This window comes from Rhinatrema bivittatum, chromosome 2 (assembly GCF_901001135.1).
Source record: "Rhinatrema bivittatum chromosome 2, aRhiBiv1.1, whole genome shotgun sequence".
Classification (NCBI taxonomy): Eukaryota; Metazoa; Chordata; class Amphibia; order Gymnophiona; family Rhinatrematidae; genus Rhinatrema; species Rhinatrema bivittatum.
The window spans coordinates 3,165,316-3,184,553 of NC_042616.1; the positions used below are offsets into that span (position 1 = coordinate 3,165,316).

At 53.2% G+C, this 19,238-nt stretch overlaps 1 protein-coding gene across 1 annotated transcript in view; it reads left to right on the plus strand.

The window, feature by feature from the left end:
* LOC115083435 overlaps positions 1–19,238 on the plus strand; it is a 132,019-nt gene that overhangs the window by 74,772 nt on the left and 38,009 nt on the right. Inside the window, exon 9 of the mRNA XM_029587251.1 lies at positions 14,715–14,889. Within this exon, the coding sequence (XP_029443111.1) occupies positions 14,715–14,889 (175 nt within the window). The remainder of the gene's footprint in view (positions 1–14,714; positions 14,890–19,238) is intronic.

A 19,238-nucleotide genomic window follows, 5' to 3' on the forward strand; every position in this document is an offset into this window, starting at 1 on the left:
GGTTTTCACGGTCTTGCTACGCAAGGTACTTAAGTACAAGCGCAGCAAGCGCTCCCGAGGGGGGGGGCTCTGGGGAGGGCTCCAACCAGGCCCCACCGAGTAAGCGCAAGGCAAAAAAAAAAAAAAGACCGCGATGTTCGCCCAGGAGCCAGCGCGAGGGAAACGGCTTCCCCGGGGCGTACCTCAGGAGTCAGATCTAGAAGATTCCTCCACGGCGGATACTGATGGTCTCGAGGAGCCCCCGAGGGGGGCTGAGGAGACGGGGGCGGATGGCTCCACCCAGCCCGGCGCGGGAGAAGGTACACAGGCACGGACGGGGGTGACCCCAAGGTAGTCCGTCTGTTCCGCAGAGAGGAACTGTCGCCACTCATCCCTGCCATTCTCCAGGATCTGGGGATAGAGGCTCCACCCGTGGTGGTCCGCCAGGAGGCCAATATGGATCCAGTGCTGCTGGGATACCCCGGAGTTAGGGTTGAAAGTCAGCAAGGCCATGGATAAGCTCTATCGCTCCCGGAGGAGGCGCTGGAGCACCTGCGACTTCCAAAGGTGGATTCAGCGGTCCCCGCGGTGACGAAGAGGCCCACTATCCCGGTCACGGGGGCGACGGCCCTTCGGGATATTCAAGACAGGAAGCTCGAAGTGCAGCTCAAGAAGATATTTGAGGTATCCGCCCTAGGGGTGCGGGCAGCAATCTGCACTAACTTCGCCATGCGGGCTAGTTTACGCTGGGCCCCGGTCCTTCAGGCGAATGCAGGCCTGTCGGCGGAGGAGGCGTCTCAGGCTGATAGATTGGAGGCGGCAATAGCTTATGGAGCTGACGCCCTCCACAACCTGCTGCGCACCTCTGCTAGGTCCATAGTAGCCGCAGTTTCGGCGCGCTGTCTCCTGTGGCTACGCAACTGGGCAGCGGATGGCTCTTCCATAGCCCACCTGGGTTCGTTTCCTTTCAAGGGGAAGTTGTTGTTCGGTAAGGAGTTGGATGATTTGATGGTTTCTCTGGGGGAGAACAGGGCATTCAAGCTGCCCGAGGATAGGGCCAAGGCGCGGCCCTCCTTTCCGGTTCCGGGGGCCCAGGAAATCGCGCCCTCAAGGATCCGCCGGCCCTTCGTATAGACCATCTTCTTCCCGGAACACTCCATGGCAGCAGTCCTTTCGTGGGAAACGTTACGGGGGGCAAGGCGGAGTCCCGTCGAGTGCGAGGTTCAAGCCCTCGCAATGAAATCCGGCCGGTCCACCCCTCGTCGCGCCTGCGGCACGCCATTCCAAATATAGGGGCGCGGTTCACTTTATATTTCAAGGAGTGGATCAGGGTGACGTCGATCCAGTGGGTCCTCGACGTGATAAGACAGAGCTACGAGTTAGAATTTGCTCGCATCCCAGCGGACGAGTTCCTGGTCTCGCCCTGCAAGGCCCCAGGAAGAGGGCGGCGAGGTTGGACACCTTCCGTCGGCTGGAAAGCTTGGGGGCCATCTCCCCCGTCCCTGCCGATCGGCGCGGCTCGGGCCGTTACTCCATTTACTTCGTGGTTCCCAAGAAGGACGGCACTTCAAGGCCAATTCTGGACCTCAAAGGGGTAATCAGATGTCTTCGCGTTCCCCACTTCAAAATGGTAACGATTCGGTCAGTTATCGCTTCGGTGCGTCCGGGCGAATTTCTGGCTTCTCTGGATCTCACGGAGGCGTACCCTCACGTGGGCATTCAGCCATCGTGCCAGCAGCTTCTGAGGTTCTGTGTTCTGGGGAGGCACTACCAATTTCGGGCGCTCCCCTTTGGCCTTGCAACGGCGCCTTGGACATTCACGAAAGTGATGGTGGTAGTGGCGGCGCAGCTGCGACGGGAAGGTCTTCTGGTTCATCCTTACCTAGACGATTGGCTGATTCGGGCGAAGTCAGAGCATCAGTGTCGACGGGCGGTGGACAGGGTCCTCCAGCTCTTGCAGTCCCTAGGCTGGGTGGTCGATTACAACAAAAGTCATTTGGCTCCCACTCAGTCCTTGGAATTTCTGGGGGCCTTATTCGACACGAAACGGGGCAGGGTAATCCTCTCTCAAGATCGGATAGGCAAACTGCAATCTCAGGTGCGGCGTCTGTTGTCTCTTCGCCGTCCGCGAGTCTGCGATTACCTGACGGTGCTGGGGTCTATGGCTTCAACGCTCGCGTTGGTACCCTGGGCGTTCGCTCACCTGCGGCCATTGCAGTCTTCTTTGCTGTCCCGTTGGAAGCCAGTTTCGGAGGATTTCTACCTACCGCTCCCGCTTGTGGGTCCAGCGAGATCCAGTCTTCTTTGGTGGCTGGATCCAAGTCATCTGTCCTGTGGCGTATCCCTTCTCATTCCCGACTGGACGGTGGTGTCCACGGATGCCAGTCTCTCTGGCTGGGGAGCAGTTTGCCTAGGGAAGTCGGTGCAAGGTCGTTGGTCAGCATCGCAAGCTCAATGGTCCATCAACCGCCTCGAGACCGGAGCGGTCCATCTGGCTCTCCAAGCCTTCCTACCCTTGGTGCGGGGACAGGCGGTCCGAGTACTGTCAGACAACGCAACCACCGTGGCCTACATCAATCGTCAAGGAGGGACGAGAAGTCCACTGGTGGCGGAAGAGGTGAGAATTTTGATGGTCTGGTCGGAACAACATCTCGGCAGCATAGCAGCGTCTCACATTGCCGGGGTCGACAACGTGCAGGCAGATTTCTCAGCAGGCATCGTCTAGATCCCGGAGAGTGGGAACTGGCGGACGAGGCGTTTCTTCTCCTCTGCAGGACGTGGGGAGTTCCCCACTTGGATCTGACGGCCACGTGGCACAACGCGAAGGCTCCGCGTTTTTACAGTCGGCGTCGAGAGCGGGGAGCAGAGGGCGTCGATGCGCTGGTGTTCCCTTGGCCGACGGATGTGCTGCTGTACGTGTTTTCCCCGTGGCCAATGATCGGCAAGATCCTGGGGCGCGTAGAATTGCACCCCTCCAACGTGATCATGGTGGCACCGGAGTGGCCACGCCGTCCATGGTTCGCAGACCTCATTCAGTTGTCGGTGGAGGCTCCCCTTCGTCTCCACGGCTTCGCGGGGCTGCTTCATCAGGGCCCCGTCTTTTGGAGGATGCGGATCACTTTTGTCTTGCGGCATGTCTTTTGAGAGGAATCTGTTAAAGAGAAAAGGTTACTCGGACGCGGTTATTGCTACGCTGCTGAGGTCCCGGAAGCAGTCTACGTCCCTGGCTTATGTCAGGGTCTGGGTAGTTTTTGAGGATTGGTGTATGAAGCGAGGTTTGGATCCCACCGCCGCTGCGGTCTCTGATATTCTGGCTTCCTCCAGGCGGGACTGGCCAGAGGCTTGGCGTGCAGTTCCCTACGAGTCCACATGGCGGCACTTGGTTGTTTGCGGGGGAAGGTCGGGGGATCCCCTCTGGCTCTTCACTCGGATATAGCCCGTTTCCTGAAGGGGGCTAAGCATCTCCGTCCTCCCTTGCGTTCTTCCTATCCGGCTTGGAATCTTAATTGGGTTCTTTCTGCCTTATGTTCGGCACTGTTTGAGCCTTTGCAGCGCTCTACTGTCAAGGATCTCACGTTGAAGACCGTGTTTCTGGTGGCGGTTTCTTCGGCACGCCGTATCTTGGAATTACAGGCGTGGTCATGTAGGGAGCCGTTCTTGCGAATCTCCGACACAGGCGTTTCCTTGCGCACTGTCCCTTCTTTCTTCCGAAGGTCATCTCGGCTTTTCATTTGAATCACTCCGTTGAACTTCCCGCTTTCGCGGTCGGGGAGTCGTCGGATCCGAAGGCGAGGGACTTGCGAAAGCTGGATGTGAGGAGATCCCTCCTTCGCTATCTGGAGGTCACTAATCTTTTTCGGATAACGGATCATCTGTTTGTCCTCTTTTCCGGTCCCAAGAAAAGGGCTGCAGCGTCTCGCACGACGATCGCCCATTGGCTCAAAGAGGCCATAGGCTCAGCGTACATTGTACGGGGAAAGACTCCGCCGGTGGGTCTTCGGGCTCATTCGACAAGGTCTCACGCTGTGTCCTGGGCGGAGTCTTCTCAGGTGTCACCCCAAGAGATTTGTAGGGCGGCTACCTGGAAGTCGTTGCATACCTTCGTCAGACATTACCGTCTGGATGTTCAGGCCGCTGAGGTCGGAGGGTTTGGAGAGAGGGTACTCCGAGCGGGACTCTCTGCTTCCCACCCTCGGTAAGTTGGCTCTGGTACATCCCAGGTGTCCTGGACTGATCCTGGTACGTACAGGGAAAGGAAAATTAGTTTCTTACCTGATAATTTTCGTTCCTGTAGTACCAAGGATCAGTCCAGGATCCCGCCCGCTGACGGAGAGTCCGCTCATAGTTGTTTCCTTAAGCTCACCGCTTGTTCGCTCTCCCGGTTGGGGAGTCCGGTTCCCGCAGGGGTTGGAATTGTTTCCGGTTAAATGGCGAGTTTTGTTAGTTAGCTATGGTTGCCCATTTGGGTTTCTACTTTGACATTACGTATGACTGAGGGGCTGTGACTGGCACAGGGGCTTATATGGCTCCGCCCACAAGTTTTAGTCTGTCTCCATCTACTGGTGCGGAGTCACAACCCAGGTGTCCTGGACTGATCCTTGGTACTACAGGAACGAAAATTATCAGGTAAGAAACTAATTTTCCTTTATTTATTACTAAATGTTATTTTTTGACTTTGTTCCCTATCCACTTGTTAATTGTAAACCGACATGATGCGATATTTATCGCGAATGCCGGTATAGAAAAACTTAAAATAAATAAATAAATAAATACATCTACTCAATCCACACTCTCCCACTTCATACTCACACCCGCATACATCTACTCAATCCACACTCTCCCCCTTCATACTCAAACCCACATACATCTACTCAATCCACACTCTCCCCCTTCATACTCAAACCCACATACATCTACTCAATCCACACTCTCCCCCTTCATACTCAAACCCACATACATCTACTCAATCCACACTCTCCCTCTTCATACTCACACCCACATACATCTACTCAATCCACACTCTCCCCCTTCATACTCACACCCACATACATCTACTCAATCCACACTCTCCCCCTTCATACTCACACCCACATGCATCCACTCAATCCACACTCTTCCCCTTCATACTCACACCCACATGCATCTACTCAATCCACACTCTCCCCCTTCATACTCAAACCCGCATACATCCACTCAATCCACACTCTTCCCCTTCATACTCACACCCGCATACATCTACTCAATCCACACTCTCCCCCTTCATACTCACACCCGCATACATCCACTCAATCCACACTCTTCCCCTTCCTACTCACACCCGCATACATCCACACAATCCACACTCTCCCCATTCATCCTCACACCCGCATACATCCACACAATCCACACTCTCCCCCTTCATACTCACACCCGCATACATCCACACTCTCCCCATTCATTATCACATTAACACCCACATACATCCACTCAATCCACAGTCTCCCCTTCATACTCACACCCACATGCATCCACACAATCCACACTCTCCACATTCATTATCTCATTAACACCCACATACATTCACACAATCCACAGTCTCCCCCTTCATACTCACATCCACATGCATCCACACAATCCATACTCTCCCCGTTCATCCTCACACCCACATACATCCACACAATCCACATTCATCCTCACACCCACATACACCCACACAATCCACACTCTCCCCATTCATCCTTACACCCACATACACATACAGCCACACAATCCACAGTCTCCCCCTTCATACTCACACCCACATGCATCCACACAATCCACAGTCTCCCCCTTCATACTCACACCCACATACATCCACACTCTCCCCATTCATCCTCACATTTACACACACATACAGCCACACAATCCACAGTAACCCCCTCCTCTTCACATTCACAGTTACTCACATACATCCACACAACCTTGCCTTGATGTCGCACCTCCCATCTCAATGTAATATTACTTAAAGAAGCTTAGATACCAGCTCCCATAATGGAAAATATCCTCTCTGATTAGCCACAGCTTGTAAAAGAAAATTATTTATTTATTTAAAACTTTTCTATACCGTCGTTTAGAAATGCACCATCACAACGGTTTACATTTAGGCACGAAATAGGTTTGATTTGTTTTCTAAGTTATACATGCGGTGCCAATATTTTACAGTTACATAGTTCAATAATATACTCTAAATGACAAGTGGGTTGGAGATGCTATTTCTGATTGTTGGGATAATCATATATGTGCATACTGTTTTTAATTTAATATTTAATTATGAGTAAAATAATAAAATAAACAACTCTGCTTTTTTATACCTGCTAATTTTCGTTCCTGTAGTACCACGGATCAGTCCAGAGAGAGGGTTATGTCCCCCTTCCAGCAGGTGGAGTCAGAGCAAAACCCAAAGACTGGCCTCTTATAAGCTGGAGCACCCTCTCTGTCGCTTCAGTATTAGGAATATCAAAGCAAGAGAAAAAACGTTTGGATGGATCAAGGAATTGGTATAAAATATTCAACGTATGAACCGCATCAAAATTTTGTAAGAAACATGCCAACAGGCAAAAAACTTGCAACGTGAACCAACTGGTAAGAACAGTAATAACAGCAGAGAGTAGATAGGAAAACAGATGCTGGTAAGGAGAGCCGCTATCCCAAACCCATGATTCTGAGGGTGTGAGTCTGGACTGATCCGTGGCTCTACAGGAACGAAAATTAGCAGGCAAGGAATAATTTTCTTTTCCCTGTACGTACCCAGATCAGTCCAGACAGTGGGATGTACCATAGCTTCCCTACGTAGGGTGGGCCCCGGATAGCCCGGCTCGAAGGACCTGGTCGCCAAAGGAGCCAAACCCAGGAGGTTGCAGATTCAAGCGATAGTGCCATGCAAAGGTAGGCAATGATTTCCATGTAGTAGCTCTACATATCTCCTGCCGCAATGCCGTCCGGAGGGAGACGGCCAACACCAATATACGCTGAGGCAATGGCATCCTTCAGCCAGCACGCAATCGTAGTTTTGGACACCTGATGGCCGCACCTGGGACCGCTCCAGAGAACAAACAGGTGGTCCGATAAGCGAAACTCATTGGTGACCTCCAGATAACTAATAAGAACCCGCTTGACAACCAGTCTGCGAAGTTCCAGCCGATCCTTGACTGTGAAGGAAGGAAGTTCTACCGACTGATTCAGATGAAAAGGCGAAACCACCTTAGGCAAGAAGCAGCGCACTGTGCACAGGGACACCCCAGAGTCCGTAAAATGGAGAAAAGGTTCTCTGCAGGATAGAGCGTGCAACTCCGAGATCCGGCTCGCAGAACAAATGGACACAAGGAAGGCTGCCTTGAGGGTGAGCTCCTTGAGAGATATGCTCCGCAAAGGCTCAAATGGCGGGCCGGTGAGTACCCGAAGGACCAAGTTGAGACTCCACGAAGGACAGAGGAGGTGAATCGGTGGTCTGACATGGTTTACTCCTTTCAAGAATCGGACGATATCCGGATGAGCAGAAAGAAGAGCTGCCTCCTGATGACGAACCAGAGCCCCAAGTGCGGCGACCTGAACCCACAGGGAATTGTATGCCAAGCCTTTGTCCAGGCCACGCTGTAGGAAAGACAAAACATGTGCAATGGAAGCCCGGCGCGGAGAGATGTCCATGGAAGCGCACCAAGCCTCAAACTCTTTCCAGATCCGGACATAGGAAATGGAGGTGGACATCTTTCATGCCTTGAGGAGCGTGGAGATGACTGCTTCTGGATAGCCATGTCTTCTCAACCTCCACTGTTCAAAAGCTGCAAAACAGAAGCGATCTGCCCGGTCTAAAAATACTGGCCCTTGGTGCAGAAGGTTCGGGAGGTGTCCGAGACGGAGAGGACCGTCGACCGCTAGGTTGACTAGGTCTGCAAACCATGGTCTTCGGGGCCATTCCAGGGCCACCAGAATGACAGCTCTATTCTGTGCAGCACCTTGCCCCCCAGGGGCCATAGCGGGAATACATAGAGGAGGAGATTTTGCGGCCAGGGAAGGACGAGAGCATCCGCGCCCTCTGCGCTGTGTTCTCGTCGGTGGCTGAAGAAGCGGGGAGCCTTTGCGTTCCAGAGCGTTGCCATCAAGTCCAGGTGTGGGGCTCCCCATCTGCTGAAGAGGAGTGACACCGCTTCCTCGGAGAGCTCCCACTCCCCTGGATCTATGCGTTGTTGGCTTAGGAAGTCTGCCTGAATGTTGTCGACCCCGGCTATGTGAGACGCGGTGAGCGGAGAAAGGTGCAGCTCCGTCCACGCCATCAGCTTGTCCGCTTCCCACTCAACATGTTGGCTCCTCGTCCCTCCTTGGCGATTGATGTATGCCACCGTGGTTGCATTGTCGGAGAGGATCCGCACCGCTTGACGATGAACCAAAGGGAGGAATCGCTGCAGGGCGAGATGGACCACTCTGGTCTCCAGCCAGTTGATCAGCCATGAGGCCTGGAGTGACGTCCAAAGTCCCTGAGCCGACTGCCGCTGGCACACTGCTCCCCAACCTGGAGAGGCTCGCATCCGTTGGGAAGATCACCCACTGTGGGGCCTCCAGATCCACTCCCTTCAGCAAGTGGTCGAGGCCGAGCCACCAGCCCAGGCTGTGGCTGGCTATGTCGGGCAGCGGAAGTAGGGCTTGAAAATCCTGAGATACCGGCTTCCAGTGGGAGAGTAACACCCATCCAGGAACTGTATCTCCCTAGCATGGCCCGATGATACATTTACCCAGTCAATACTGGGGTAATTGAAATCTCCAATTATTTCTGCACTACCAATTTGGTTAGCTTACCTAATTTCTCTTAGCATTTCACTGTCCGTCTCACCATCTTGACCAGGTGGATGGCAGTATACTCCTATCACTATAGTCTTCCCCAACACACAAGGGATTTCTACCCATAAAGATTCGATTGTGCATTTAGTCTCATGCAGGATGTTTATCCTGTTGGACTCTATGCCATCCCGGGCATAAAGAGCCACCCTGCCACCAAGATGCTCCGCTCTAAAATTGAATTGGTTGATTGGATGGGCAGGCTAAATAAACCATCATGTTTCTATGAGAGCAAGCGCGATCAGCCAGATCCAGGGTCTGCAGGTGATAGAGAGGGAGAGATTATAGCCAGAACCAGAGAGATCCCTGCAAGCATCTGGCCTGGTCGGCTGGACAAAGAGGAAATGTTTGATTCCAGAATTTATTTTCTGCTTTGATAATCAAATGCCAATGTCTGAGATTAAACACCAGCTGTATGTGTACAGAAACGAGATAGCTTAGCTGAGTTTATGCTGCAATATTTACATGATCCGAAGGCCCCATCCAAAACTTCTATTCCCTTCCAGTGTATCCCTCCCCCCCCCCCCCATCCCCCCTCTCAATCCCTTCCCTCAGCTCAATCCCAATATCTGGGGACTTCCACTGCTCAGCCACCAACTGTCGGGCCGCTGTCACAATAAACGTAAACAGCGCCTGCCACCCTTCATCCAGCCCCAGGCCAGGGAGCCCCAAGAGCAGTTTATTTTGTGAGGAGGGAGCAGGGTTCAATCTCCTGCCCAGCTCCTCAGGGGCTCCCTGCTCAGCTGTTTTCATTTAGTATCGCGGCTGCTTACCTGCTTCATGCCGCGGCCGCTTTGTTGTGTAGCTTGTGGAGAGTCGGCCTCCCGACTCTCCCGCGAGGGGGTATGCTCCAGGTGTCTTTCGGGGGGGGGAAGGTTCCTCTTTGGCGCCGCAAACTATTAGACCTTGGGGACGGGCTCCACGACGTATTGCCAAGCCGTTCCCATCCTGGGAACGGCGGCCATTTTAGATGTTTCTGATGAAACATTTCCTGTTTCTCCGGGGACAGGGGACCCGATTTCTCCACTTTTCCCCCACGATTTGAGCCCGGTTCGCACTCGGGGTGGTGGCTCGGACCCCCCCTCCCCCTGTGTCAAATTTGGCTCGGACTTGGCCAGCTTACAAAGGGAGTTGGACCCCCCCCAACTGTTCCCCCCTCCCCTGAAACCTCCTTTTTTGCCTGTGCCGTCCCCCAATGTTCCGGATCCTCACGGCTCGGTTAGGGTTCGGGTAGTCCCGGGAACTCCCCTCTCCCCCCCCCCCCCCAGCCTCCTTTAGACCCATTTGATGTAGGGGATAATGATACCACAGCTCAAGCCCCCCCCCCCCCGCTAGAGGGTGACGATCCCCATGTCCTGCGCTTATTTCAGCAGGAGGAACTGGAGCCTCTTATTCCCTTTGTTCTTCAAGAATTGGGAATTGATGCCCCACCAGATGATTCTGTGGTGGCGGCGATGATGCCAAACGTGGACCCGATCCTGGCGGGACTCAGGGCGTTACCGCGTACTTTCTCGTTTCATCCAATGCACCGCTTGCTCCTCCTCAGGGAATAGGAATCCCCAGAGACGGGTCTTCGAGTTGGTAGAGCTATGGAAAAGCTCTACCCGCTTCCTGAGGACTGCCTGGACATGTTAAAGATTCCAAAGATAGATTCTTCTGTCACCGCGGTGATGAAACGTACCACCATTCCGGTGGTGGGCGCCACAGCATTATGGGATGTGCAGGACCGTAAGCTCGAATTTTATTTGAAGCGCATTTTTGAGGTTTTAGCTCTCTGAGTCCGGGCAACAATTTGCAGCAGTCTCATGCAGCGGGCAAGCCTTAGGTGGATGCAACAGTTACTCAGCACCCAGGACCTCCCATCTGCAGAGGCTGAGCAAGCTGAACGTTTGGAGGGCGCTATAGTCTATGGTGCGGATGCCCTCTATGATTTGCTTCGGGTCCAAGCGAAGGCTATAGTTTCTGTGGTCTCGGCCAGACGTCTTCTCTGGTTACGTAATTGGTCTGCTGATGCTTCTTCTAAGGCTCAGTTGGGCACTCTTCCTTTCAAGGGCAAGTTGCTTTTTGGAGCAGCTTATTATGTCCTTGGGTGAGAACAAGGTCCACAAGCTGCCAGAGGACTGTCCCAAACAGTCGAAGTCTTTTTTCCCGACTCGCACTCGCTACAGGGGGAACCACAGTTACGGCAATAGGGCCTGTGACTCCTTCCCCAGGGGAGGCATGTCCAGGTCCCAGTCTTGGTCCCATTCCTTTCGCGGCCGTCGAGGTTTCCAAGATGGCCATCAACAACTCACAACCACTAAGTCAGCTCCCCAATGAGATTCGGCCGGTCCATTCCTCCGCATGAAACTTAGGTGGGTGTCTTTCTCTATTTCTCGAACAGTGGGCCAAAATCACATCCGATCTCTGGGTCCTCGAGGTGATAGAAAGTGGCTACGCGTTAGAGTTTGCCAGGGACCTGCCGGATCTATATATCGTATCCCCTTGCGGCCGTTCCAAGCTACCTGCAGTTTGTCACACCCTGTTGAGACTTCAGGAATTGGGGGCGATCCTTCCGTTTCCGGTGCAAGAAGAGGGCGCCGACCAGTATTCAATTTACTTCGTTGTTCCCAAAAAGGATGATTCCTTTCGCCCCATTCTGGATCTCAATAGGGTCAATCGGGCCTTCAAGGTTCTCTGTTTCAAGATGTAAACTCTGCATGCAGTAATTGCGGCAGTCCGTCCCAGCGAATTCCTCGCTTCCCTCGATCTGACGGAGGCTTATTTTCACATTCCCATCCATCGCGAACATCAAAGGTTCTTTTGCTTTCAGATCCTAGGCCAGTACTTCCAGTTTTGGGCCCTCCCATTCGGTCTCACCACCGCTCCCCGCACTTTCACCAAGATCATGGTAGTCGTTGCGGCAGCTCTCCGACGGGAAGGAATATTAGTCCATCCTTATCTAGACGACTGGTTGGTAAGGGCCAAGTCCGCTGCTCTTTGTGTGCACGCGGTAAACAGTTTTAGCCCTACTCACATCTCTCGGATGGATAATCAACTACTCCAAAAGAAATCTTCGGCCCTCTCAAGAGCTGGAATTCCTGAGCGCTCTTTTCAACACTCGGGTCGGGAAAGTTTGTCTTTCGGACTCGCGGACACTCAGTCTGATCGATCAGTTGAACGCTTTCGTCTCTCTACCGCTTCCCACGGCGTGGGATTACCTGCAGGTTCTAGGGACCATGGCTTCCACGATCAATCTCGTCCCCTAGGCGTTTGCTCATGTGCGTCCTTTACAGAGAGCTTTGTTAATCCCGTTGGAAGCCGATGTCCGAACAGTACCAGGAGATTCTTCCTCTCTCCGACTCTACCATTGCCAAAATACAATGGTGGTTCTCCCCGGCACACCTTCTCAAGGGAATGCCTCTTTTGACTCCCTCTTGGGTCATAGTGATGACAGATGCCAGCCTCTCCGGTTGGGGGGGCCGTCTGCCAATCTCAAATGACTCAAGGTTTCTGGTCCCTGTCCCAGTCTCAGTGGCACATCAATCGTCTAGAAGCCCGAGCGGTTCGCCTGGCCCTCAAATTTTTTCTTCCTCTGATTTTCCTCAAAGCAGTCCAGGTGCTATCAGACAATTCCACCATGGTGGCTTACATAAATCGACAAGGGGGGACTTGAAGTCATCTAATGGCGTTAGAGGCCAGCAAGATCTTTCTCTTGGCAGAGAGACACTTGGATCGCCTGGCAGCCTCCCGCATAGAGGAGAATGTCCAAGCCGATTTTCTCAGTTGACGACTTCTCGATCCCAGCGAGTGGGAGTTGTCAGACGTAGCGATGGACCTAATTGTGCACAGGTGGGGTGCCCCTCACCTGGACCTCATGGCGACACTATCCAATGCCAAGGCTCCCCGGTTCTTCAGCCGGCAGAGGGAGTATTGTTCGGAGGGGGTGGACGCTCTGGTTCTACTTTACGTGTTACCACCGTGGCCGTTAGTGCGAAAGGTTCTTCGGAGAATAGAACTCAATCGCGGACCGGTCAGTCTCGTGGCCCCCGAATGGCCCCGACAGCTGTGATTCGCGGACTAGCTCAATCTCACTGTGGACGGACCTCTTCGTCTCGGTCACCTGTCCCATCTTCTGCGGCAGGGTTCCGTATTTTTCGACCAGGCGGATCTCTTCTGTCTAGCGGCATGGCTTTTGAACAGAGACGTTTGAGACTTAGAGGATATAAGGAAGACGTTATTGCCATCCTCCTTAGGGCTCGCAAACAGTCAACCACGCTTACCTATGTCCGAGTCTGGAAGGTTTTTGAAAACATCTGCGAAGAGTTGGGTGTTTCTGCACGTTCACCTTCCGTTGCGGTGATACTCACTTTTCTTCAGCGTGGTCTTTCCAAGGGTCTTTTGGTCAGTTCCCTGCGAGTTCAGGTTTCGGCTCTTGGTTCCCTCCTGGGCACCATTGAAGGTCGGGCGGTCGCCTCTCATCCAGATGTTGTACGTTTTCTCAGGGGAGCTAAGCACCTGAAACCGCCTGTCCGCTCTCTTTGTCCTTCATGGAGTTTAAATTTGGTACTTCAAGCTCTTTGTATGGCGCCGTTCGAGCCTCTCCGTCATGCTACTCTTAAGGACTTGACTCTCAAGACTGTCTTCTTGGTCTCTATTTGTTCAGCCCAGGAGAGTGTCTGAGCTCCAAGCTCTATCCTGTAGAGACCCTTTCTTATGTTTCTTGGACTCGGGCGTCTCTCTTCAGACCGTACCTTCTTTCTTACCTAAGGTGGTTTCGTCTTTTCATATTAACCAGTCTGTGGAACTTCCTGCTTTTTTGCCAGAGGATATTGCGGCATCTGGTGGTAGTGATCTTCGTCTCGATGTCAAACGAGTCTTATTGTGTTATCTTGAGGTCACTAATGATTTTCAGGTCTCCGATCATCTCTTTGTCCTGTGGAGTGGACCCAAAAGGGGGAAGCAAGCTTCTAAGGCTACGATCGCTCGCTGGTTGAAGGATGTGATTTCTTCTGCCTACATTTGCAAGGGCTGAGCAGTTCCTGAAGGCCTAAAAGCTCATTCTTTACATTCTCAAGCGACCTCTTGAGCGGAGTCTCAATCGGTGTCTCCGCAAGAAATATGTACGGTTCCTTTGGTCGGCAGGTGCTTTGAGCGGGACTGTCTGGGTCCCACCCTTTGTAGGGAAACTTTGGGACATCCCATGGTCTGGACTGATTCTGGTACGTACAGGGAAAGGAAAATTAGTTTTTACCTGATAATTATCGTTCCTGTAGTACCACGGATCAGTCCAGACGCCCGCCCGTTTTTCTTCTGTCCGCTCGAATTCTTTTTCCTTCTTATAGGTTTTCTTTTTCTATCTCTGCATCATCTTCCTAGAATTTACTGATAGGCACCAGAAGCATCGTTACGATGATCAGGGGTAGATATACAAGAGCGTTAAGTTACACAGTTCATTCAATTGTTCTACTACTTTGTTGGTTTAAATTAAATTACTAGTTATCCTGTTACTTGCTTGATCTTGTACTTTCTGCTTTGACAATGGTTATACTGAGGGTTCCAGGGTGGGTTCCGTCCTTATATGGGCTACCCTTAGAACTTTGGTCTGTCTCCACCTGCTGGAAGGGAGGCTCAACCCATGGTCTGGACTGATCTGTGGTACTACAGGAACGAAAATTATCAAGAAAGAACTAATTTTCCTTTAGTCCAGTCCCGTACACCAGGGGTTGCACTAGTGATCTGACTCTAGATGTTGGTCTCTATCTGGCTGTGGGTGAGGAAACCCTATTTCTTTGTTTGTTACTGATGACATTGAATCCTTTCAGAGTATACTCTTGTCTGTATAGTTAATTTCAGTTGACTTGACGACTCACCCTCTTTCTTGTTGGTCTCTTGCCTTCATGCTTCAGGTCTCAGATTTATGTGCACTTCAGGAGTTGAAGTCCCTCCACACGCTTCACTTGGATAACACGGGTATTGTGGAAAGCTCTCTGCTGGCACTATCTGCACATCCATCACTCTCTACGCTGACACTTTCTGGCATTCAGTCCATGCATGGAGACCGGGGTCTGCAGCTGATCTCAGGTATGTGTCCTGTATGTACCTTTCTCATTCTAGCACAGTGAAAGGAGGAGGAGGTACCTCTGGTGACAGGCTCTGCAGCTGATCTCAGGTATGTGTCCTGTATGTACCTTTCCCAACACACGACTCCTTTTTGCAGCTCCTAACCAGGGAGTGGGACACCCCTGAGGCATCTTTAAAGGTCAGTCGAGCCATGGAGAAGTTGTACCCACTTCCGGAGGATTTCCTCGAGTTCATTAAGGTCCCAAAGGTGGACTCGGCGGTATCGGTGGTCACTAAGAGGACTACGATTCCGGTCACGGGCAGAGCGGCATTGCGCGACACTCAGGATCGCAAGCTGGAAATTTTTCTCAAACGGGTCTTTGAGGTCTCTGCCCTCAAGATGCGAGCGGTCATGTGCAGCTCGCTCGCGCAATGGGCCAGTCTTCGCTGGGTGCAGCAACTTCTCACTTCTCAGGATCTGCCGCCCGAAGAGACCGCCCAGGCGGATCGTCTGGAGTCCGCCATAGCGTACGGGGCGGATGCCCTGTACGATCTCTTCCGAGTCCTGGCAAGATCCATGGTTTCCGTGGTAGCGGCCCGGCGTCTCTTGTGGCTCCGTAACTGGGCGGCAGATGCCTCCTCCAAGTCAAGCCTAGGCTCCCTGCCCTTCCGGGGCAAGTTCCTCTTCGGAGAGGATCTGGATCAGATCATCAAGTCCCTGGGGGAGAACGCGGTCCATCGCCTGCCTGAGGATAGACAACGTCCATCACGGTCCTTTGCCTCTTCTCGGACCAGGGCCAGGGTGCAGCGGTGCTACAGGTGTTACAGGCAGGCTGGGCCTCGGACACCCTCCGCCAGATCCCAGTCCTGGACGCGGTCCTTTCGTGGGCGTAGGCCCATGCGCGATGGTTCGGGACAGGGGAACCCCCCACCCAAGTCCTCCCAATGATGCCAAGTCCTCCAATCCCCAGGATTGGGGGTCGCCTTGCGGATTTCTACAAGGAGTGGGTACGTATCACCACAGACCAGTGGGTCTTAGACACCATAAGCAACGGCTACGCTTTGGAGTTTGTCCGCCTTCCGAGGGACAGGTTCCTCTTTTCCCCCTGCGGGTCGGACCTCAAGAGGGCAGCGGTGCAGCAAACTCTGGACCGGTTGCAGAAGTTAGGAGCCATTTCTCCCGTCCCCTTCGGCGAGGTGGGCTTGGGCCATTATTCCATCTATTTCGTCGTACCCAAAAAGGACGGTTCCTTTAGGCCCATCCTGGATCTAAAGGAGGTCAACAAGTCCCTATGGGTTCTCAGATTCCACATGGAGACGCTACGCTCTGTGATCGCATCAGTGCATCAGGGGGAGTTCCTTGCCTCTCTAGATCTGTCGGAGGCTTACCTGCACATTCCCATCCTCCCAGCTCACCGGCGCTTTCTCCGCTTCAAGATTCTGGACCAACACTTTCAGTTCAAGGCACTCCCCTTCGGGTTGGCGACCGCTCCTCGCACCTTCACCAAGATCATGGTAGTAGTGGCGGCGACCCTAAGGAAGGAGGGCATCCTTGATCATCCCTATGTGGACGATTGGTTGATTCGCGCGAAGTCCTTCACCCACGGACAGTCCTTAGTAGCCAGGGTTGCCCAGGTTCTTCGTTCCCTGGGCTGGGTGGTGAACTTCTCCAAGAGCTCCCTTGTGCCCTCGCAACGCTTGGACTTCTTGGGGGCGAGTTTCGACACACATCAGGGCAAGGCTCAATCCTTGCGGGAACACATACGACTGTTTTCTGCGTTGCCAGAACCCACCTCCTGGGACTATCTTCAGCTGTTGGGGGTGATGGCCTCTACCATCGATCTGGTGCCCTGGGCCTTTGCACACCTGCGTCCCCTACAAGCAGCGCTTCTTTCCCGTTGGAAACCAGTCTCACAGGATTATCAGATGATACTCCCCCTACCGCAGGCTGCCAGGGACAGTCTGAGTTGGTGGTTGAATCCATCGCACCTGGATCAAGGCGTCTCCCTAGAGGTGCCCAATTGGGTGGTAGTGACCACCGATGCCAGTCTCGTCGGATGGGGAGACGTCTGCGGCCGAAACGCCACGCAGGGGACGTTGTCGGCAGTAGAAGCAACGTGGCCGATCAACCGCCTGGAAACCAGAGCGGTACGTCTGGCGCTCCAACATTTCCTTCCGCTGGTGCGGAACCGAGAGGTCAGGATTCTCTCGGACAACGCCACCACCGTGGCCTACATCAACCGGCAAGGAGGTACGAGGAGCCGGCACGTATCGATCGAGTCGGCAATCCTGATGGAGTGGGCAGAAATTCATCTTGCCCGCCTCGCAGCGTCACACATCGTCGGGGTGGACAACATTCAGGCGGACTACTTGAGTTGCCAACAGCTGGATCCCGGGGAATGGTCTCTCTCAGATGAAGCGATGCAACTTCTTGTCCACCGGTGGGGTGCGCCACATGTGGACCTGATGGCGACCTCACTCAACGCCAAGGCCCCCTGCTTCTTCAGTCGCAGAAGAGAGCACGGCGCGGAAGGGGTGGATGCCCTAGTCCTCACATGGCCTCCACATCTGCTTCTCTATGCCTTTCCCCCCTGGCCTCTGGTGGGCAGAATACTCCACAGAATAGAAAGCCACCAGGGACCCGTGATCCTCGTCGCCCCAGAGTGGCCCCGTCGACCCTGATTTGCGGATCTTCTTCAACTGGCGATAGACGGGCCGATTCGACTGGGACATCTTCCTCGTCTACTACACCAGGGCCCGGTATTTTTCAAGCAGGCAGAACTCTTCTGTCTTCCGGCATGGCTTTTGAACGGCATCGCCTCAGGCGCAGAGGCTACCCGGAGGCGGTAATTTCGACTCTGCTGCGGGCCCGGAAGACGTCCACGTCGGTAGCTTACGTCCGAGTTTGGAGGGTCTTCGAAATATGGTGTTCCAGTCACGGAGCTCGGCCCACGAGCGCGACGGTACCACAGATCCTACAGTTTCTTCAGGACGGCTTGGACAAGGGGCTCTCCTATAATTCGCTACGAGTCCAGAAGCGCGGTCCCCTCCTGCACCAACCGTAAATCGCACGATTCCTCAAGGGTGCCAAGCACTTGCGACCCCAGGTAAGGGATCCATGTCCCTCCTGGAGTCTCAACTTAGTGCTTCGTTCCTTGTCAGGGTCGCCTTTTGAACCGCTCCGCGGAACGACCATTAAGGATCTCACTCTCAAGACTGTGTTTCTCATGGCCATCTGTTCCGCACGACACATTTTGGAACTTCAAGCATTGACCTGCAGAGAGCCTTACCTTCGATTCACGGACTCAGGGGGGTACCTCCGCACCGTCCCTTCGTTTCTCCCGAAGGTGGTATCGTCTTTCCACTTGAATCAGACGGTAGAACTTCCATCTTTTTCCTCCGACGAACCAAGGTCCCTTCGTCTTTTGGATGTAAAGCGCACGTTGCTTCGCTACCTGGAGGCTACTAATGACTTCTGGGTCTCCGATCATCTGTACGTGCTCTGGTCGGGTCCGAACAAAGGTTCACAGGCCTCGAAGACTACAATTGCATGATGGCTAAAGGACGCCATTTCCGCAGCTTACATTGGAGCGGGATGGGCTCCTCCTCGCGGAGTTATAGCTCACTCTACCCGCTCACAGGCAGCCTCCTGGGCGGAGGTGCGGTCGGTCTCCTCTCAGGAAATTAGTCGAGCAGCAACATGGAAATCGCTGCACACTTTCTCGAGACATTATCGGCTACACATGGTGTCATCCGCCTCGGGACACTTTAGCGACCAGGTTCTCCGAGCAGGACTGTCAGGGTCAAACCCAATTTAGGGAAGCTTGGGTACATCCCACCGTCTGGACTGATCCTGGTACGTAGAGGGAAAAGAAAATTATTCCTTACCTGCTAATTTTCGTTCCTGAAGTACCATGGATCAGTCCAGACGCCCACCACTCGGGGATTCTTGCTCCTGCTCTGGTTCTTTCTTTGACTGCCTACTGTATTCTTCAGTCTTGCATTGCTACCTTCACAGCTCCCTACAAGTTGGTTTTTTGCCGAGAGTTAGCGTTTCATGTTACATCTTTAGTTGTGTTCATGGTTAAATAAACTTGATCCAGACTGTACTCTGTTTTAATCGACCTTTGATATACTTTATACTGAGCTCCTGCAGAGGGTGTGCTTGCCTATAGGGTGACGTTCCTCGAAGTCTCTTCTGACTCCATCTGCTGGACGGGGGACATAACCCACCGTCTGGACTGATCCATGGTACTACAGGAACGAAAATTAGCAGCTAAGGAATAATTTTCTTTTCTAGCACAGTGATAGGAGGAGGTACCTCTGGTGACAGGCTCTGCAGCTGATCTCAGCTATGTACCTGTATGTAC